The sequence below is a fragment of the Neofelis nebulosa genome, chromosome 1 (genome assembly GCF_028018385.1).
Source record: "Neofelis nebulosa isolate mNeoNeb1 chromosome 1, mNeoNeb1.pri, whole genome shotgun sequence".
Lineage (NCBI taxonomy): Eukaryota > Metazoa > Chordata > Mammalia > Carnivora > Felidae > Neofelis > Neofelis nebulosa.
In genome coordinates this window covers 171,211,249-171,225,235 of record NC_080782.1, presented here as the reverse complement: position 1 = coordinate 171,225,235, position 13,987 = coordinate 171,211,249, and the positions used below count along the sequence as shown (strand labels likewise).

General features: G+C 41.7%; 1 protein-coding gene across 1 annotated transcript in view; it reads left to right on the top strand.

Moving 5' to 3' along the window:
• The window catches only part of ITGBL1 (integrin subunit beta like 1), a 207,524-nt gene that overhangs the window by 186,393 nt on the left and 7,144 nt on the right, over positions 1-13,987 (top strand). Inside the window, exon 9 of the mRNA XM_058743436.1 lies at positions 11,964-12,110. Within this exon, the coding sequence (XP_058599419.1) occupies positions 11,964-12,110 (147 nt within the window). The remainder of the gene's footprint in view (positions 1-11,963; positions 12,111-13,987) is intronic.

Below are 13,987 nucleotides of genomic sequence, written 5' to 3'. Positions count from 1 at the left end.
CACACACACTCTGTTTAGTATTCCCCAACAAGGCACTGTCTGGTCTTCTCATTCATGGTAGCTATAGTCTATCAAGTTTCCGTGAACACTGAATTAGCAAATACTGAATCATTGCTCCTAAGAAAAATACGAGGACAACTTCCTGCCTCTGGTCAGAGGATTTTTCATCAACAGATCGATAGATACCATTGTATTATGTTTATTTCTGTTTAAAGACCTTGTATAATGCATACTTGATTCGTTAATATGGAACTCATGGCCAACAGCCCTATGACTCATGCCTGAGCAGAGATTATGTGACAGGTGTTTTCTCTGTAAGGCACATTACAGCCTTTTTGCCCTTAGGTACACGAGGCATTTCAGCACTATACTTAGGGGACATCTCAAACATCAAAATCATCAACAAAAAGCATGAAAATGTGAAAAGCATAGCCCTAAATACACTGCAGAAAGGACACTTCTTTACAGTGTAAGAGCTAACACAAGAGGCAAAGCGTGATCTTCTTTGGCCTTCGCTGAGAACGTGAACCATTCTGCCTGTGTGCTCAAATGACCTGGAAAACTTTAATGAGTATTGATTTCAGGGATACAAATACATTTCAGTGAGTAAGCAAATTCTCAAATACAGAATTTTCAAATAATGAGAATCAGCTGTAATTCATGTTCTCACTGGGAATATTACCTCCCACCGCAGCTTTGCGCGTGGGCTCAAAGTGGGATTTCTTTAGGACAGCTAATAAAGGTACTGTGATTTTAATTCTTTTATTTTCGGAGCACTGCTTTAGGGGAGGAATTACTTGAGCCTTGGTTATCATAGTCTTGAATTTCATCTCTGTCTCTGCTCTTCTCTGGAAAGAAAATACAAGAGACATGACATTAATTGACATGTTTGAACCTGTGGTAACTTTGGTACTAAAGTATACAGCATACTAAACCAGTGGATGAGGCGATCACAAGTTCCTGTGTTTTTCATGCAAATGCAAATGTACTTGAATATTAAGAAATATAAATGGCAATACGGTGAAGCAGTCAAGACTACAGATGGGAGCATTTTTTCCCCAGCCCTGGCTCTGCCACTTACGAACGATTTTACTTGCGACGGTTTACATAACCTCTACTTCTCACTTATAAAGTGATAATCATAATATACCTCTTTTGTAGAGTTACGATAACATTAGTGGAGTTAATGCAGATAAAGAAGCCAGCATATAAGTGTATATATGTATGGCATACACTTACATATGCACACATCATGTATTATTATTACTGGTATTAGATACATATAAAGAGAATGGCACACATAACAAACTCAGGCAGAAGTTTCTGCTGTGGACTACAGTAAACCCTAAGGGATGTGTAACAGGGCTCCATGTTTGCTTATTAATGCCTTTTGTAAGATCAGTTTATTATTCAGAACTGTGACTTTCTGATGTTCCGTTTTAGACAGAATGAATGTTTTCCCCTGTCTACTTTTTGCATAAAGCCGTCTTTCTCCTCACACTTGACACTGAGCTACCAAATCAAAGTGGCCGCCATATTTTTAGTGGCTCTCACTCAGCAGTGCAGCTTCTGTGGGGGAGCTTCTCATAGATTTTCCCAAGCATGGAAGAGCATAATTAACAAGACACCGGCCATTGGGGTTCCTCGGGTCACAGTATGCATTACCAAAGATTCTGTATTTCTCAGTCTTATCTAAAAATATCCATTATCCTAGTGAAACCCCTCTTATCATGTATATAGCACATCACAGTAATTGAGTCAGCAAATACTCATTGCATGCTTATTCCCTGTAAAGCCCTGCTCTGCCCTTCAAACCCACACATGCCCTTAAATAATTTTATCTCCTTGATACCATTCCCTCTGGCCTCTAAACTTATAGCATTCCTCTTGGTTCAATGTTAAACCCATGTAAACTTGGTCTATCCTCAACGATTCCACATAACTGACTCTCCCTAAGGTTATGATAAGTCCTAGTCACGCACATCCTTGGTGATTTTCAGTTCTCCCAGCATGTGACCAGGTGTAAACACAGAGTTGTGGGTACTCTAAAGCCCCCATTGAAATGGTCTCCCCTCTGAGCCTCGGAGACCCCTGTCCTACCCATTTCTTCTCCCACTTCTCTTATAACCACTTTATTTCTTTCCCTTGTTCTTCTCCCAGAGCCTACCAATAAATCTTATATTTCCCTTGAAATGGCTCCTGGATGTCTTTCTACTTGCTGTGTGTTGCCCTTGAACGATCTCAGCATCTCCCACGTTGATGTTCAGGACAGTCTCTCCAGGTGATTTCTTTGCTCCATTCTCCTCAGCTTCAGACTCTTCTTTTCAAACTCTAATTAAATGTTTTCATATGGAAATTCTTCCAACCTCTGCCTGGTTGAAGCTGAAGTTATCATTTATTTCTTCATTAATTCATCAAATATTTATTGAGCCTCCACTATTTGCCAGCACTGGAGATTCGGTGGTGAGTCTGCTGGGGCTTACAATTAAATTTGAAGGGCAGACATTGACAAAGGAATGACAATGAATTGGGTCCTGCTGAAAGGAGAGCCATGGGTTCAGTGGGAATATACATAATCGGGGGGTGTAACATAGACTCTATTGCCTCCATATCTGGGTAACACTATATGGTGCACAGTATGTGCTTCACATGTATTAATCAACCGAATGTGACAACCACCATACTTATAATAGGCTGCATACAACTTAGCCAGGTGCTGGCGGCAGATGTGACACAAACAGTCACAGAGAACAGCACGTGCGGGGCATCTGTGGATAAAGCGAGAGTGACGTATTCCAGGAACATTTGAGAACCAGAGAGAAACCCTGGCTGGTTGGAGATTGGAATGCAAAGTGGAGAAGGGTTCAACATGTTTTGAAAACCATATTAATGATTTGAGGCTTCCATCAAAGGATGATAGGAAGCCATCGAAGAGGTTTAAACAAGGCAGTAACATGACTCCTGCAGTGAAAAAGTACCTCTAGCTGCGGGGTGAAGTGTGGATCGCTGGGAGGAGTTTGTTCGAAAAAGCTGGTGGGTGGAGATGTTTCTGAGAGGAGACCTGGAGAGAGGTGAAGGCGGTTCAGCCAGGCAGGGGACAGTACAGATGGAAAAACTTGCTAGTACTGGCGACAGTATTAGATGTGGACAGCAGGCTGCCGAAACCCTTACTTTGCTACAAGAGACGCTGACTCTCAAGCTCCTGTCTTGGGTTCCCTGGAAACAGATGAAAATGGTGAGTGCCAGGGTTACCAGAAAACACATCTCATGGCAATAGTGACCTACGATTAATAAATTTCAACCAATTTGGGAGGGATTATGACTCAACTATGAATGTCTGATGGGGATGTCGTGCCTTCGTGGGATTTCTGGGAGCTTATGCCCAAGGAATCATTAGGAGAGGTTTTGGCTCCTCTGGGACATAATGCTTCCTCTAAGTCAGGGAAGCCTCAGCACCTGTGCAGTATGGATCTCGTCTCTGGACATCTGGGCTGTGTTATCCGAAGAGAAGGAAATCCCCACACCACTATATTGAGCTGTCACCCTCATGAATTGCTCAAGGACTGGCATGGAGAGGAAAGCCTGGTACTGTCCTGCTGCCAGGATGGGGTTCCTGACCCGTTTCCTTCCCGGGAGATTGGTGCTGTCAGCCAAATGCTTAGACGGACCTCCACTGCCCCAGGAGTCTGAGCAGCATTTACAGAAACCCATGATTAAAGGATGTGAGTGAGAGCGGGGTAGGTTCAAGGATGAATCCCAAGTATGAATCCCAAGTTTCTGATTCGAGTAAATGGATGGGGGGAAGGAGACAACGCTTTTGTGGCACCAATTGTCTCCATCTCATTTTAAAACAATGATTTCTTCATGGAGGTCCATGGAGATGGAGAATTTTGGATGTGTTATGACTTTGTCCCTTTTACCTGACATCATATTCCTTATCTTTGCTTCTTCTGGAACAACTCCTCGTCATTTTTCTATTCTTCCATCAGTCTTCCAAATTATCTCCTTTAGAGAACCTTTCTGAAATTATTCTAGACTTCCTCCATACTGCAATACCTTCATTATTATAACATCGTGACATGTCATTGTAAGTGTGCTTATGTGTCTTTTCTTCAAATGTGTACACTTCCCATGGGTGTAATGAAAGTCTCTCTCTCTCTCTCTCTCTGTCTCTAATTATTGTATCCTCAAGCTTAGGATTAAGATCTCAAAAAGTTTTTTTTTTCTTTGAATAAATTAGAAATTAAGAGAACCACAAATAAGGGAGGGAGCGGGGGGCAGGGAGAGAGAGAGAGAAAGACAGAGAGAGAGACAGAGAGATCTCAGTTTGAAATCAGAGAATTCTTCAAGTTGGAATGAACATCTGACTGGGGCCTTGAACAGCAAATATTTAGATGTATGAAGCTTGGGTGTGAAGAACATTTTGGGTCTGGGAAAGCTAAGTGAAGGCACAGAGATGAAAAAATATTTGACATGTGGAAGAAATATACTGTTTCATTTTCTTACATCAGAACCCTTCTCCACTGCTCTTTAATCCATCCTTGGGAAGGATTTTTTTCAAACTACTCATTTATCATTTATGGTATAAATTACTTCACTTTGTTTATTTTATTTTGCTCATCTTTAGATGTTAAGACATTATTAAATATTTCACTTTGCTTTTTTTATTTTTCAACCTTTAAAAAAGACTAAAATATAAAGGACAAAATAAAAATCACTCATAAGTCCATCCTTCGAAAATGATATCTGGGAATCTTTTGTTGTATTTCTACATTTTTTTTGGAGGGATAGAACTTTTTAAAAAATCTTGGTTTATGAATCTTCGGTGGGTATTTTGATATTTTGTCTGGAGAAAGTCCACAATCTATGGTGTGTGTGCGTGCACTCTGCTGCATTTTTTCAAGGAAAATTTAAGTGAAAGAGGTCACCATTTTCTTGGAAGCTAAGTGAGCAGTGCCACACAGCAAGCTGAATGTGAACTTCATACTCGACCGACCAGGAATTGGATTCTGGCTCCATTTCCTACTAGTTGTAGTAACTTGGGCAGGTTATTTGGTCTCTCTGCCTTGGTACACTCATGTGTATGGTAAGGATTATAATGCCCACCTGTTGGCTTTATGATGAGAAGGGGACATAAAGAATGAAACGTGACTGGTATTACATGCCAGGAAGGCATCAATGCGCGCCCTGGGTACTAGGTGGAGAGTGAAAGATTGAAACGTCCATCTTCAGAACAGGAGAAAACAACATGTCTGTCTTGGCTATCATAAAGCATTAGCTACGGAGGTTTTGGAAGGAAGTTGGCATCATATGAATCAGCAGTGCCTCAGAGGAGTGAAGGCTATGTGTTCAAAGCTTTTAGCTTCCCCATGCTGTGGCAGCCAGTGGTTGACAAATATTACTACCATGAGTACGTGAAACTCCTTAACATCATCCCTCTGGTGTGGCTTCAGAGGAGAATGAAGCAGAATCACTAATTCAGGTCATTTTCTCAGTGCACTACCAGACACAGAGCTATAGTTCACACGGTCTTTCACGGGGAGGAATGAACTAGAACCCTGTGCAGCCAGTGTGTGGCCAGAGAGCAAAGCAGGGACTGCCTGAGTATTTTAGCAAACAAGGAATAAGTAAAATCAAACACATCCGTAAACCTACCTAATCAGCATGCACCTGAGAAATAATAACTAACACTGTTTATCCCCTTAACAATAACGCTGGAGATGATTAAACCAGTTCTGGTAGGCTGGGGTAAATTAGCAATTGTACCTGAAGGTGAATGTAAGTAATTACATAATTTTAAGCGGTTCCGTTTTGATTACACCAAAATCACGACCTGAAAATGACTGGCAAGCGGAAAATCAGTATGAAGTAAGACCATTCTTCATTTAACTAAATTATTGGTTGGTCATGTTCAATGATCATAGACCACATGTGGACCTTCTCAAAACATCTTTATTAACAATAAAAATTGTGTGTGATCTGTAAATGCACGGATTTTTTTTTTAATCAAATAAGTCACTACTGAAAAGAAAAACAAAAATGCTGAGTTCAGGGTGATAGTCCCCAAGTATTGCTCACTTTTTAGTGGATTATGATTTTAGGATTTCATAAACAAAATATATCCACGCGTTGGCTCAGGTGTGTCTAATTGTCTTAGCCGAGCATAAGCTTAATCAGAGACCTCCCTCCTGTCCTCCATTTACCCAGGATGAGAATTAGAAATGGACTGCTTATTGCTTTCCTTCTTTCCTCTGTGCTCCTGGAATAAATGCTGCCCATGAGTCCAGTTGAAGAACAAGAAGGGGTAATGAAGAGCCACCTCTTAATTACACAATCAGTTCACATTTCTCCTGGGAGTTGTTTAGTTCAGAGCTGCAAATTAGAGAGCATACCGCCGAGAATATGAACGTGGCGACCCCCAGGCGCTGCTGGGTTGCTCACATTGGCAAAGGCCTCCACTCACTGACTCAAGCCAAGCCTTTCGTAGCTAGGGTCGCAGTGCGATTGCCTCCAGTTTGCATCTTAAGTTAACTGCAGAGATAGATAAGGAGGTGACTACTCGAAAGCCATCAATGTCCCACACACCTTCTGTATTCACTTCTGCCCTTCCAGTGTGACTTTTATTGTCATGCTCGGAGAAAGCCTCCGGTGTGTCTATCAACTAGGGAAAGAAAAAGGGGAGAGAGAAAAGGGCAAAGAGCAAAGGACACATACATGCTGGCTGTGTCCCATCGGGTTTTCTTTGGAGGACAGCAGCTATCCTAGAAACTAGGAAGAGATTTTCTCTTGTATCTCACTTATTAGAGGTAGGTCCTAGGTCAAAAGGAGCCTGGGTAATCAAACATTTTCAGATGGGCATATTATCACGTCCCTGAAAAAAAATGAGTGTCCTCCTAATATTAACAAGGGGAAAACCATATGGGGCAGGCAATATGTAGTATTTGATGCAAAGAGATCCACTCCTGGGTCCGTTTCCTAATTGAGAAACATCATTGCCATGGTTTAAGGAAATGTATCTCAGAGCCAATGAATTTCACTGGGAAAGGTCTTTGTCTAGAGCAGCACTGTCCGATAGAATTTTCAAAGCTAATGGGAATGTTCTGTATCTGTGTCATTCAACACAGGAGCCACTGGCCATATGTGGCTACCAAGCACTTGAAATGTGACTTATGCACCTGCGAAACTGAATTTTAAATTTTACTTTAATAAACTCAAACAGTCATGTGTGACTAGTGACTACTATACTGGGCGACACAGGTCTAGAGCATCCTTGGTGAGAGAAGGGAAGAGAATAGGAAGAAGAAGCAAGGATGAGGATACCAGATGCCAGGAGGTAAGCATCTGGGAGAGGTGAATGGCTCTCAAAGTGAAAGTCCAATGGAAAATTACTCACCTATGTGAAGACTTGAGAAGTCAGGTGGAGGCCAATTTAGTGTACTTCATATGGTTTATTAGGCTGGATCTTTCTAAGGTTCATTCTAGAATGACCCACTATACATTTATTATATGAAGATAACTTACCATTATGGATTCTGCCACCCGGCAGGCATGTTCTTACTGAAAGGTGTGCATGATACTCCAGTACATCTGTCACTGCTAGGTGTTTCATTCACAGGCATAAGCGACAGCGTGGTACAGTTGGTCTGGCAAAATCTGACTGAAACTACTATTATAGTCTTTTTTTTTTAACTCTCAGTTTTCAGGAACATTGCACTCAGTAGGCCTCCTTTATGGAATACTTTCCTTTGTCATTTTATAAAATCATCTCGTTTTCCTCCTTCTTTCCTAGGTGTTCCTACTTGTCTGACTTCACCTCCTCTACCCTAGCCCTAAATATGGGAGTTTCCCAAGATTTATTTCTTCCTAGATGGGTTCATGAACTTTCAGAGCTTTAAGTGCCATCTATGTTTGGCAAGTCCAGAATGTATAAGCTTAGCCCTAACCTGTCCTCTGAGTACCAGATTTGTGTCATCTGATTACTTGACCTCTCTACATAGTTGTCTTCAGAGTATCTCAGACACACAAGATTCAAAACAGAACGGATTTTCTGCTCCCAACCTCTCCGTCCCGCAGTTTCCATATCTAACAAATAGCATCATTGTTTATAATATTTCTCTAGCTAGAAAACTAGTCCTTTCTTTCTCACCCACCACGTCCAATCCAATAGGCGCCTGCCACCAAAGTGGATCTCTGTCTACCTCTCTCCATTAGTACTGACACCACCTCTGTCACCTTTCACTTGGACCACTGCAACATCCTCTCGCTTTCCCCACACTCCGTGCCTCCCGACACACCTTAACCTCTCCCACACAGCTGCCAAATTGAATTTGCAGATTGTGAGTTATATCATCTCACTCTCTCGCATAGCACCCTTCTATGATTTCTCATCCCTCTTAGAATTGAAACTTTTTACCAAGAACAAATAATTTCCTATGTTCTCATTCCTGAACATTTCTCCAGCTTTGCTATTTATTCCATTTTTTCTTACTCAATTTTCTTCGAACACGTTGACCTTTTTTTCACTGCCTATAACATGCCAAGCTCTTTCTTATTCCAAGAACTTTCCATTAGCTTTCCTAGAACATTAGCTTTCCTCTCTGGCTTTGTGTCATCCCTTGGGTGTCACAGAGCTCTTCTCTGACTACTCCAGTTAACAGTGTTCTCACTGTTGAATACAGTAGTGTCCTTTTTAGTTGTCCCATAGCTCCAATGCATTTGTTTTTTGGTCCTTGTTTTCTACCCTTGTGGGCTATAGGAACCATGAGAGTGAAGCTAGTATGGTGCCTGGTACCCGGTAGTTTCTTGAATGGATGCCTATGTTATTAAAGCTTATTAAAAAATTTTTTATTGAAAGGTTTTCAAAATTTTTAAGTAAAGAGAAGCCATGTAGATGGCAAAGCAAAACATTTGAATACCAATGCATTCTGACCATTGTCTGGGCTAGATGCCAACTTAATTTTGCAGAAGGACGTCATGAATGGGCTAATAAATGAAAAACAATCTCCTATTTCCTTGAATATAAATTTTACATTAAATTACTTGCTGTGAGGAGCCATTTAGTTATTCTCAGTGATATCCTAAGTTAAAGGGAAAATGGCTTTCTCTGCAATAGGGATTAAATGATTCCAATTATGTCCAATTGATGGTAATTCCTACTAGCCCAGGGTCAGTAAGAAACAAGAGCATTTGGAAAGTCCATAGCTTGATGTCCGTGGTCCACAGAAGCTCTTTCTCAATTTTTTGTATCCCAGGTTATCTGCCTCCAGAGATGGACAATTTTTTTGAACATCTTAAATAGATCTCACTTTAAGTGGACTTTTGTTTTATTGGTGAAGTCAAGATATAATCAATTTAGTAACTATTTTTTGTGTATGTAGCTCCTAGGGGGCACCAATTCTCTAACTTCACTCCACCCTACTGAACACAAAAGTAGAACAGCCTTCCAAAAACTGTTCATTGTCCTTCAGTGGCCTATAATCATGTCCTGGATTCAGTTTATAGTTCTAAGTTGGGATTTGGGGGTGGGGGTGAGCGAATGAGAAGGAGATTTAAAAAAAAACCAAATGATTTCAATCTAGAAGGTCTTTTTGTTTGTTTGTTTGTTTAGGATCCACTATGTCTAAGGCAGTGTGCTTGGACTCTGAAGGATTGCAGTGATGAATCAGAAGTGATTCCTATTCTCAAGGAATTCACAGTGAAGTAATGAGTTTATTCGATACATAACTGGATATCGCAAAGTGGAAGACACTGTTCCACAGTAGAAGCGAAAAATAAAGTAGTATAGAAATTCAGAGGAGAAGATGAACTTTACCTGGTGACATTAGAAAAATCTTCACAAAGGTGTAGTCACCTTCCCTGAGCTTTGAAATTTATCAGGAGCAGGCTGTGTCAGGTTGGAAGAATGGATTCCCATCTCGACAAATGCAAGAAGTCAGAAAAGCCCTGGAAATGTACAGGGACAATGAGCAGATCAGTTCAAATGGTGAAGTGCATGAAAAGGGAGAAGAGGAGAGAGAGAGAGAGAGTGAGGTTGGAAAAGTTGGGTGTGTTTCAGGAACCTCAAACATAAGCAAGACTAAAGTAGGTGACCTTCATCCCACAAGCATTAGGAAGCTGCATGGGGCTGGTTCTCAAGGCTGTATGTGAGTAGACTCGTGCTGTGGGGAGCGGGGAGCACAAATGTTGGAGAGTGACCTGATAGAAGGTACTCTCAAAGGTTGATGATGGTGACATGGTGGACATTTTGGAAGGTAGTTTCAACAGGTTCTGGCAACTCTTTAGAAGAGGGGAGTAAGAGAGATTCAAATGTGATTCAAAACGTTTCGAACTGGGTAACTGGAAGCAGGGTTGTGACACTGAAAGAAATACGCAAAACAGAAGAGCAAATGTGGGAAAGAAAATTGCATATGCAAGTCTAGAAGTATCAGTTTGGATACTAGTGGAATACAGAGTAAGAATCATGGGAGTGGCCTTTAGGAGGAATTTAGAGGCTGGAGATATAGCCCAGTAATTATTGCAGTTATCTGACAGCCTGTGATTTATGACTTTTTCAAAAGAGAGATCAGAGAGAGAGAAAAGAAGGTTAAGAATAGACAGTCGGGGTGCCTGGGTGGCTTGGTTAAGCATCCGACTCTTGGTTTTGGCTCCAGTCGTGATCTCACAATTCGTCAGTTCAATCCCCATGTCGGGCTCTACACTGGTAGCGTGGAGCCTGCTTGGGATATACTCTGTCTCCCTCTCTCTCTGCCCTCCTCCACTCACTTTGTCTCTGTGTCTCAAAAAGTAAATAAATGAAAATAAAAATTTAATTTAATTTAATTTAATAAAATTAAAATAAATAGAAGAGACAATCAGGGAACACCCACATCAATGGGATTAGGGGAAAAAATGTGGAAAAATGGGCAAAAGAGAAGTGTTGGAAGGAGACGGGGGCGTCCAATGTCATGAAAAGCACTCTAGGAGAAACTTTTTAAGAAGAAAGTGCCCATGAATGCCAAGCGTATACCTTAAACTGTGTAGCAGTTCAAACTACCCGTCATCACTGCCATGCTTGATTTGGTATGCCCTGGTACCTAGCAAAATGCTCCGTTCATAATCAGTAAAATTTTGCCAGACAGATAGTTTTTTGGTGGTTCCGTTTGGAGATCTGGCTGTAAGGTGATGTGCACATAGGTAAAAGAATAAAGCATTGGTTGGAAATAAGAAATTAAAAGGGGACGATGTGACAGTGTAATGGGGTTGTTGGCGGCCATTAGACAGACTTCTATGCCGGTGTATGACTGTCATAAATACGGTGTTGTATACACACCCAAAGACAAACATCCCCAGAACTGGGAGCCAATGACAAAAACAAGTGGAAAAAAATTCCCAGACAGGAGTCAAAGCCTCAGGCTGTTTTTAACATCTGTACCATAAATCTACTTACACTAACATCTGTTCTTCTTAGTAAGGGGAGAGGTACACAAAGTAATATGATGGCCATAAGCCATTCCCCTGGAAGTTAATTAACCTTTTGTTTTTTATTAGTAAACAATAGGAAAGCAGTCAATAAATGCAGCAAGCGATGGTGACGTGACCGGCCTTGCAAGCTGGTCTGGACATCCCTGGTGTGTACAATTAGGAAACGCACCGAGACGTCGTACTGACAAAAATGCAAATGAGGAAGCATTTGGTACCAAAAAAGGTTGATGAAACTCCATTTTAAATTGTCTCAAGGTTTCTTTCTTTCTTGGTCCATCTCCTATGCTGCATTCAAATGTAGTATGTTAATCCAGAACTCCGTTGTGGAGTTCTTTTCAACAATGACATGCCAAATTGAGTCTGTATAAAGGAAAGCACGTTCGCTTGACAGGAAATGAGGTCCTATGGTTTGCATATTTCTTTCTTAAAAACTGTGATTCAGCTGGATATTTACCCACCTCCCCCTCTCGCCGCCCCTCCCCCACCCCGCGATTGCTTCGCAGGCCACGGCACTTGTTCCTGTGGTCGCTGCGTGTGTGAGAGAGGCTGGTTCGGGACGCTCTGCCAGCACCCGCGGAAGTGTAACATGACGGAGGAACAAAGCAAGAGTTTGTGTGAATCCGCAGATGGCATATTGTGCTCGGGGAAGGGTGAGTATCTCCTGCCGGAGCTTGGACTGGGTCCCTGTTCTGACACATGGTCTGTACAGCGGCACGTACAACCTTTTACACGCCTGCGTTTTGCAGGAATGAAACCACTCTTGCTTGTACCAGACTTCAGACTTGAAAGGTAACCGCAGGAAGTTTGGAATCTAAGGAAATGAAACGCGTGGGAAGGTTTTCCTGCAAAAAGGGCCTCAGCCGCTTGTATATGTCCTCATTGCTGAGTGACACAGAACTAATAATTGCATAAAGAAGAAAAGGCAACAAGATACAATGAGCAATGAATGGAGTGAAAAAAAGGCAAAAGGGTAATTGTTGAGTTCACCTGCAACGTAGCACAGCCCAGAACTCGGAAAAGCGATCACAAGTATCTGAACTGCCAACAAGCACGACTTTGGGAACTTCAGAAGCTAGATTAGGTAGATGGGTGTGTGGAGGAGGGGAAGCTTGAGGGTGGGAGAAAGACACAAAGAGAAATAAATATTTTGTTTCATGAAAAAAAGGAAAAGAAGCGTATATGTATCCCCAAATTCTGGTGTCATTTTCTTTGGCCTAAAAATCATTAATATTCCAACCAAACATGTATATGTGTGTGTGTGTGTGTATACATATATATATATATATATATATGTATAGTATATATATATATGTATAGTATATTTATATGTATAGTATATATCACAATATATATGTGTATATATGTATATACACGCGTATATATATGTATATATGTATAGTATGTGTATATATATATTTATATATGTGTGTGTGTGTATATATATATGTATAGTATATATCAAATTAAGCTTGCATGGAAGTTGTAATTTGCAAGTCAATTGAAAAGGAGCCACCAGCTCAAACATTTATCAGAGAAACAATTTCGAGAAGAAGAGTCTCACCCATTGCCCCCACCCCACCCACCCCACTGCCCGAGAAAAGCAGAACAGATTTTTTTTCTGAGACAGAATATGAATAAATTACATTTCAGATACCTTGATGTTGATGTTTCTGTATAAATTCTGGAAAGGACTTTAAAAATCCTCCTCTCATAGTGCATATGGGCCCGTCTAGGAGGCTGTCACGTTCCTCCCTGCCAGTGCCTAGAAAAACACCAGGAAGGCTCTGGAAGCTTGCCTGATTCTCAGTAATGTTCCGGAGCTGCCCTCCGTGGAACTAGGTGGCATGGAGCGGACCAGCTTCTTCAATGCAGCGGCCTCCTCGCAGAACAGACAGCCCCCTCCCTCTCCTTTTCAGACAAGGTGCTACTGGACATGAAATGCCTACCCTGGGTCTGGATTAGCACGTAAATATCTTTCTGAAGGAGACAGAGTCAAGCAAAGAGAATGGCTGAATAGGAGGTAGGGGTTTCTGAAGCAGGAGGTGCTGTGGGGCTGTGCCCCTGGACAGTGGCTGTTCCTTTACCCATCGCCAAAGGCCAACGCTATCAGGTGCAAAGAGGCTTTTTGGCATAACTCCAGAGATAAAATCAGATGGAATGCTGTGACCACATGTGGTTCCTGGAGGAAGGCTGAAAATTGGAACAGGCTCAATTTTAATAGACAGCCGTGCTTGCCCTTGGTTCCCAGGAACGCTATGTTTGAGACCTTGTGCTTGCCGTGGTCTGCCAAGGAGGCCATGCCTTCAACCTAATGCAGTGACAGCTGTCAGGTGACAACCCAATGGGTTTAAAGCAACCTCTTTGTTCCCCGGTTATTCTCTTACCAAATTCATTCTCATTCCAACTCCCCGAGGAATCTAGCACCAGTTTGGCTCTCGGGGGAGGAAGGGTTTTCAGCTCCTGGAAACACTTGCTTTAGGTTCGAGCTCTGTTGGGAAAAGCAAAAGTGAGGGAAGGAATGGTGGAG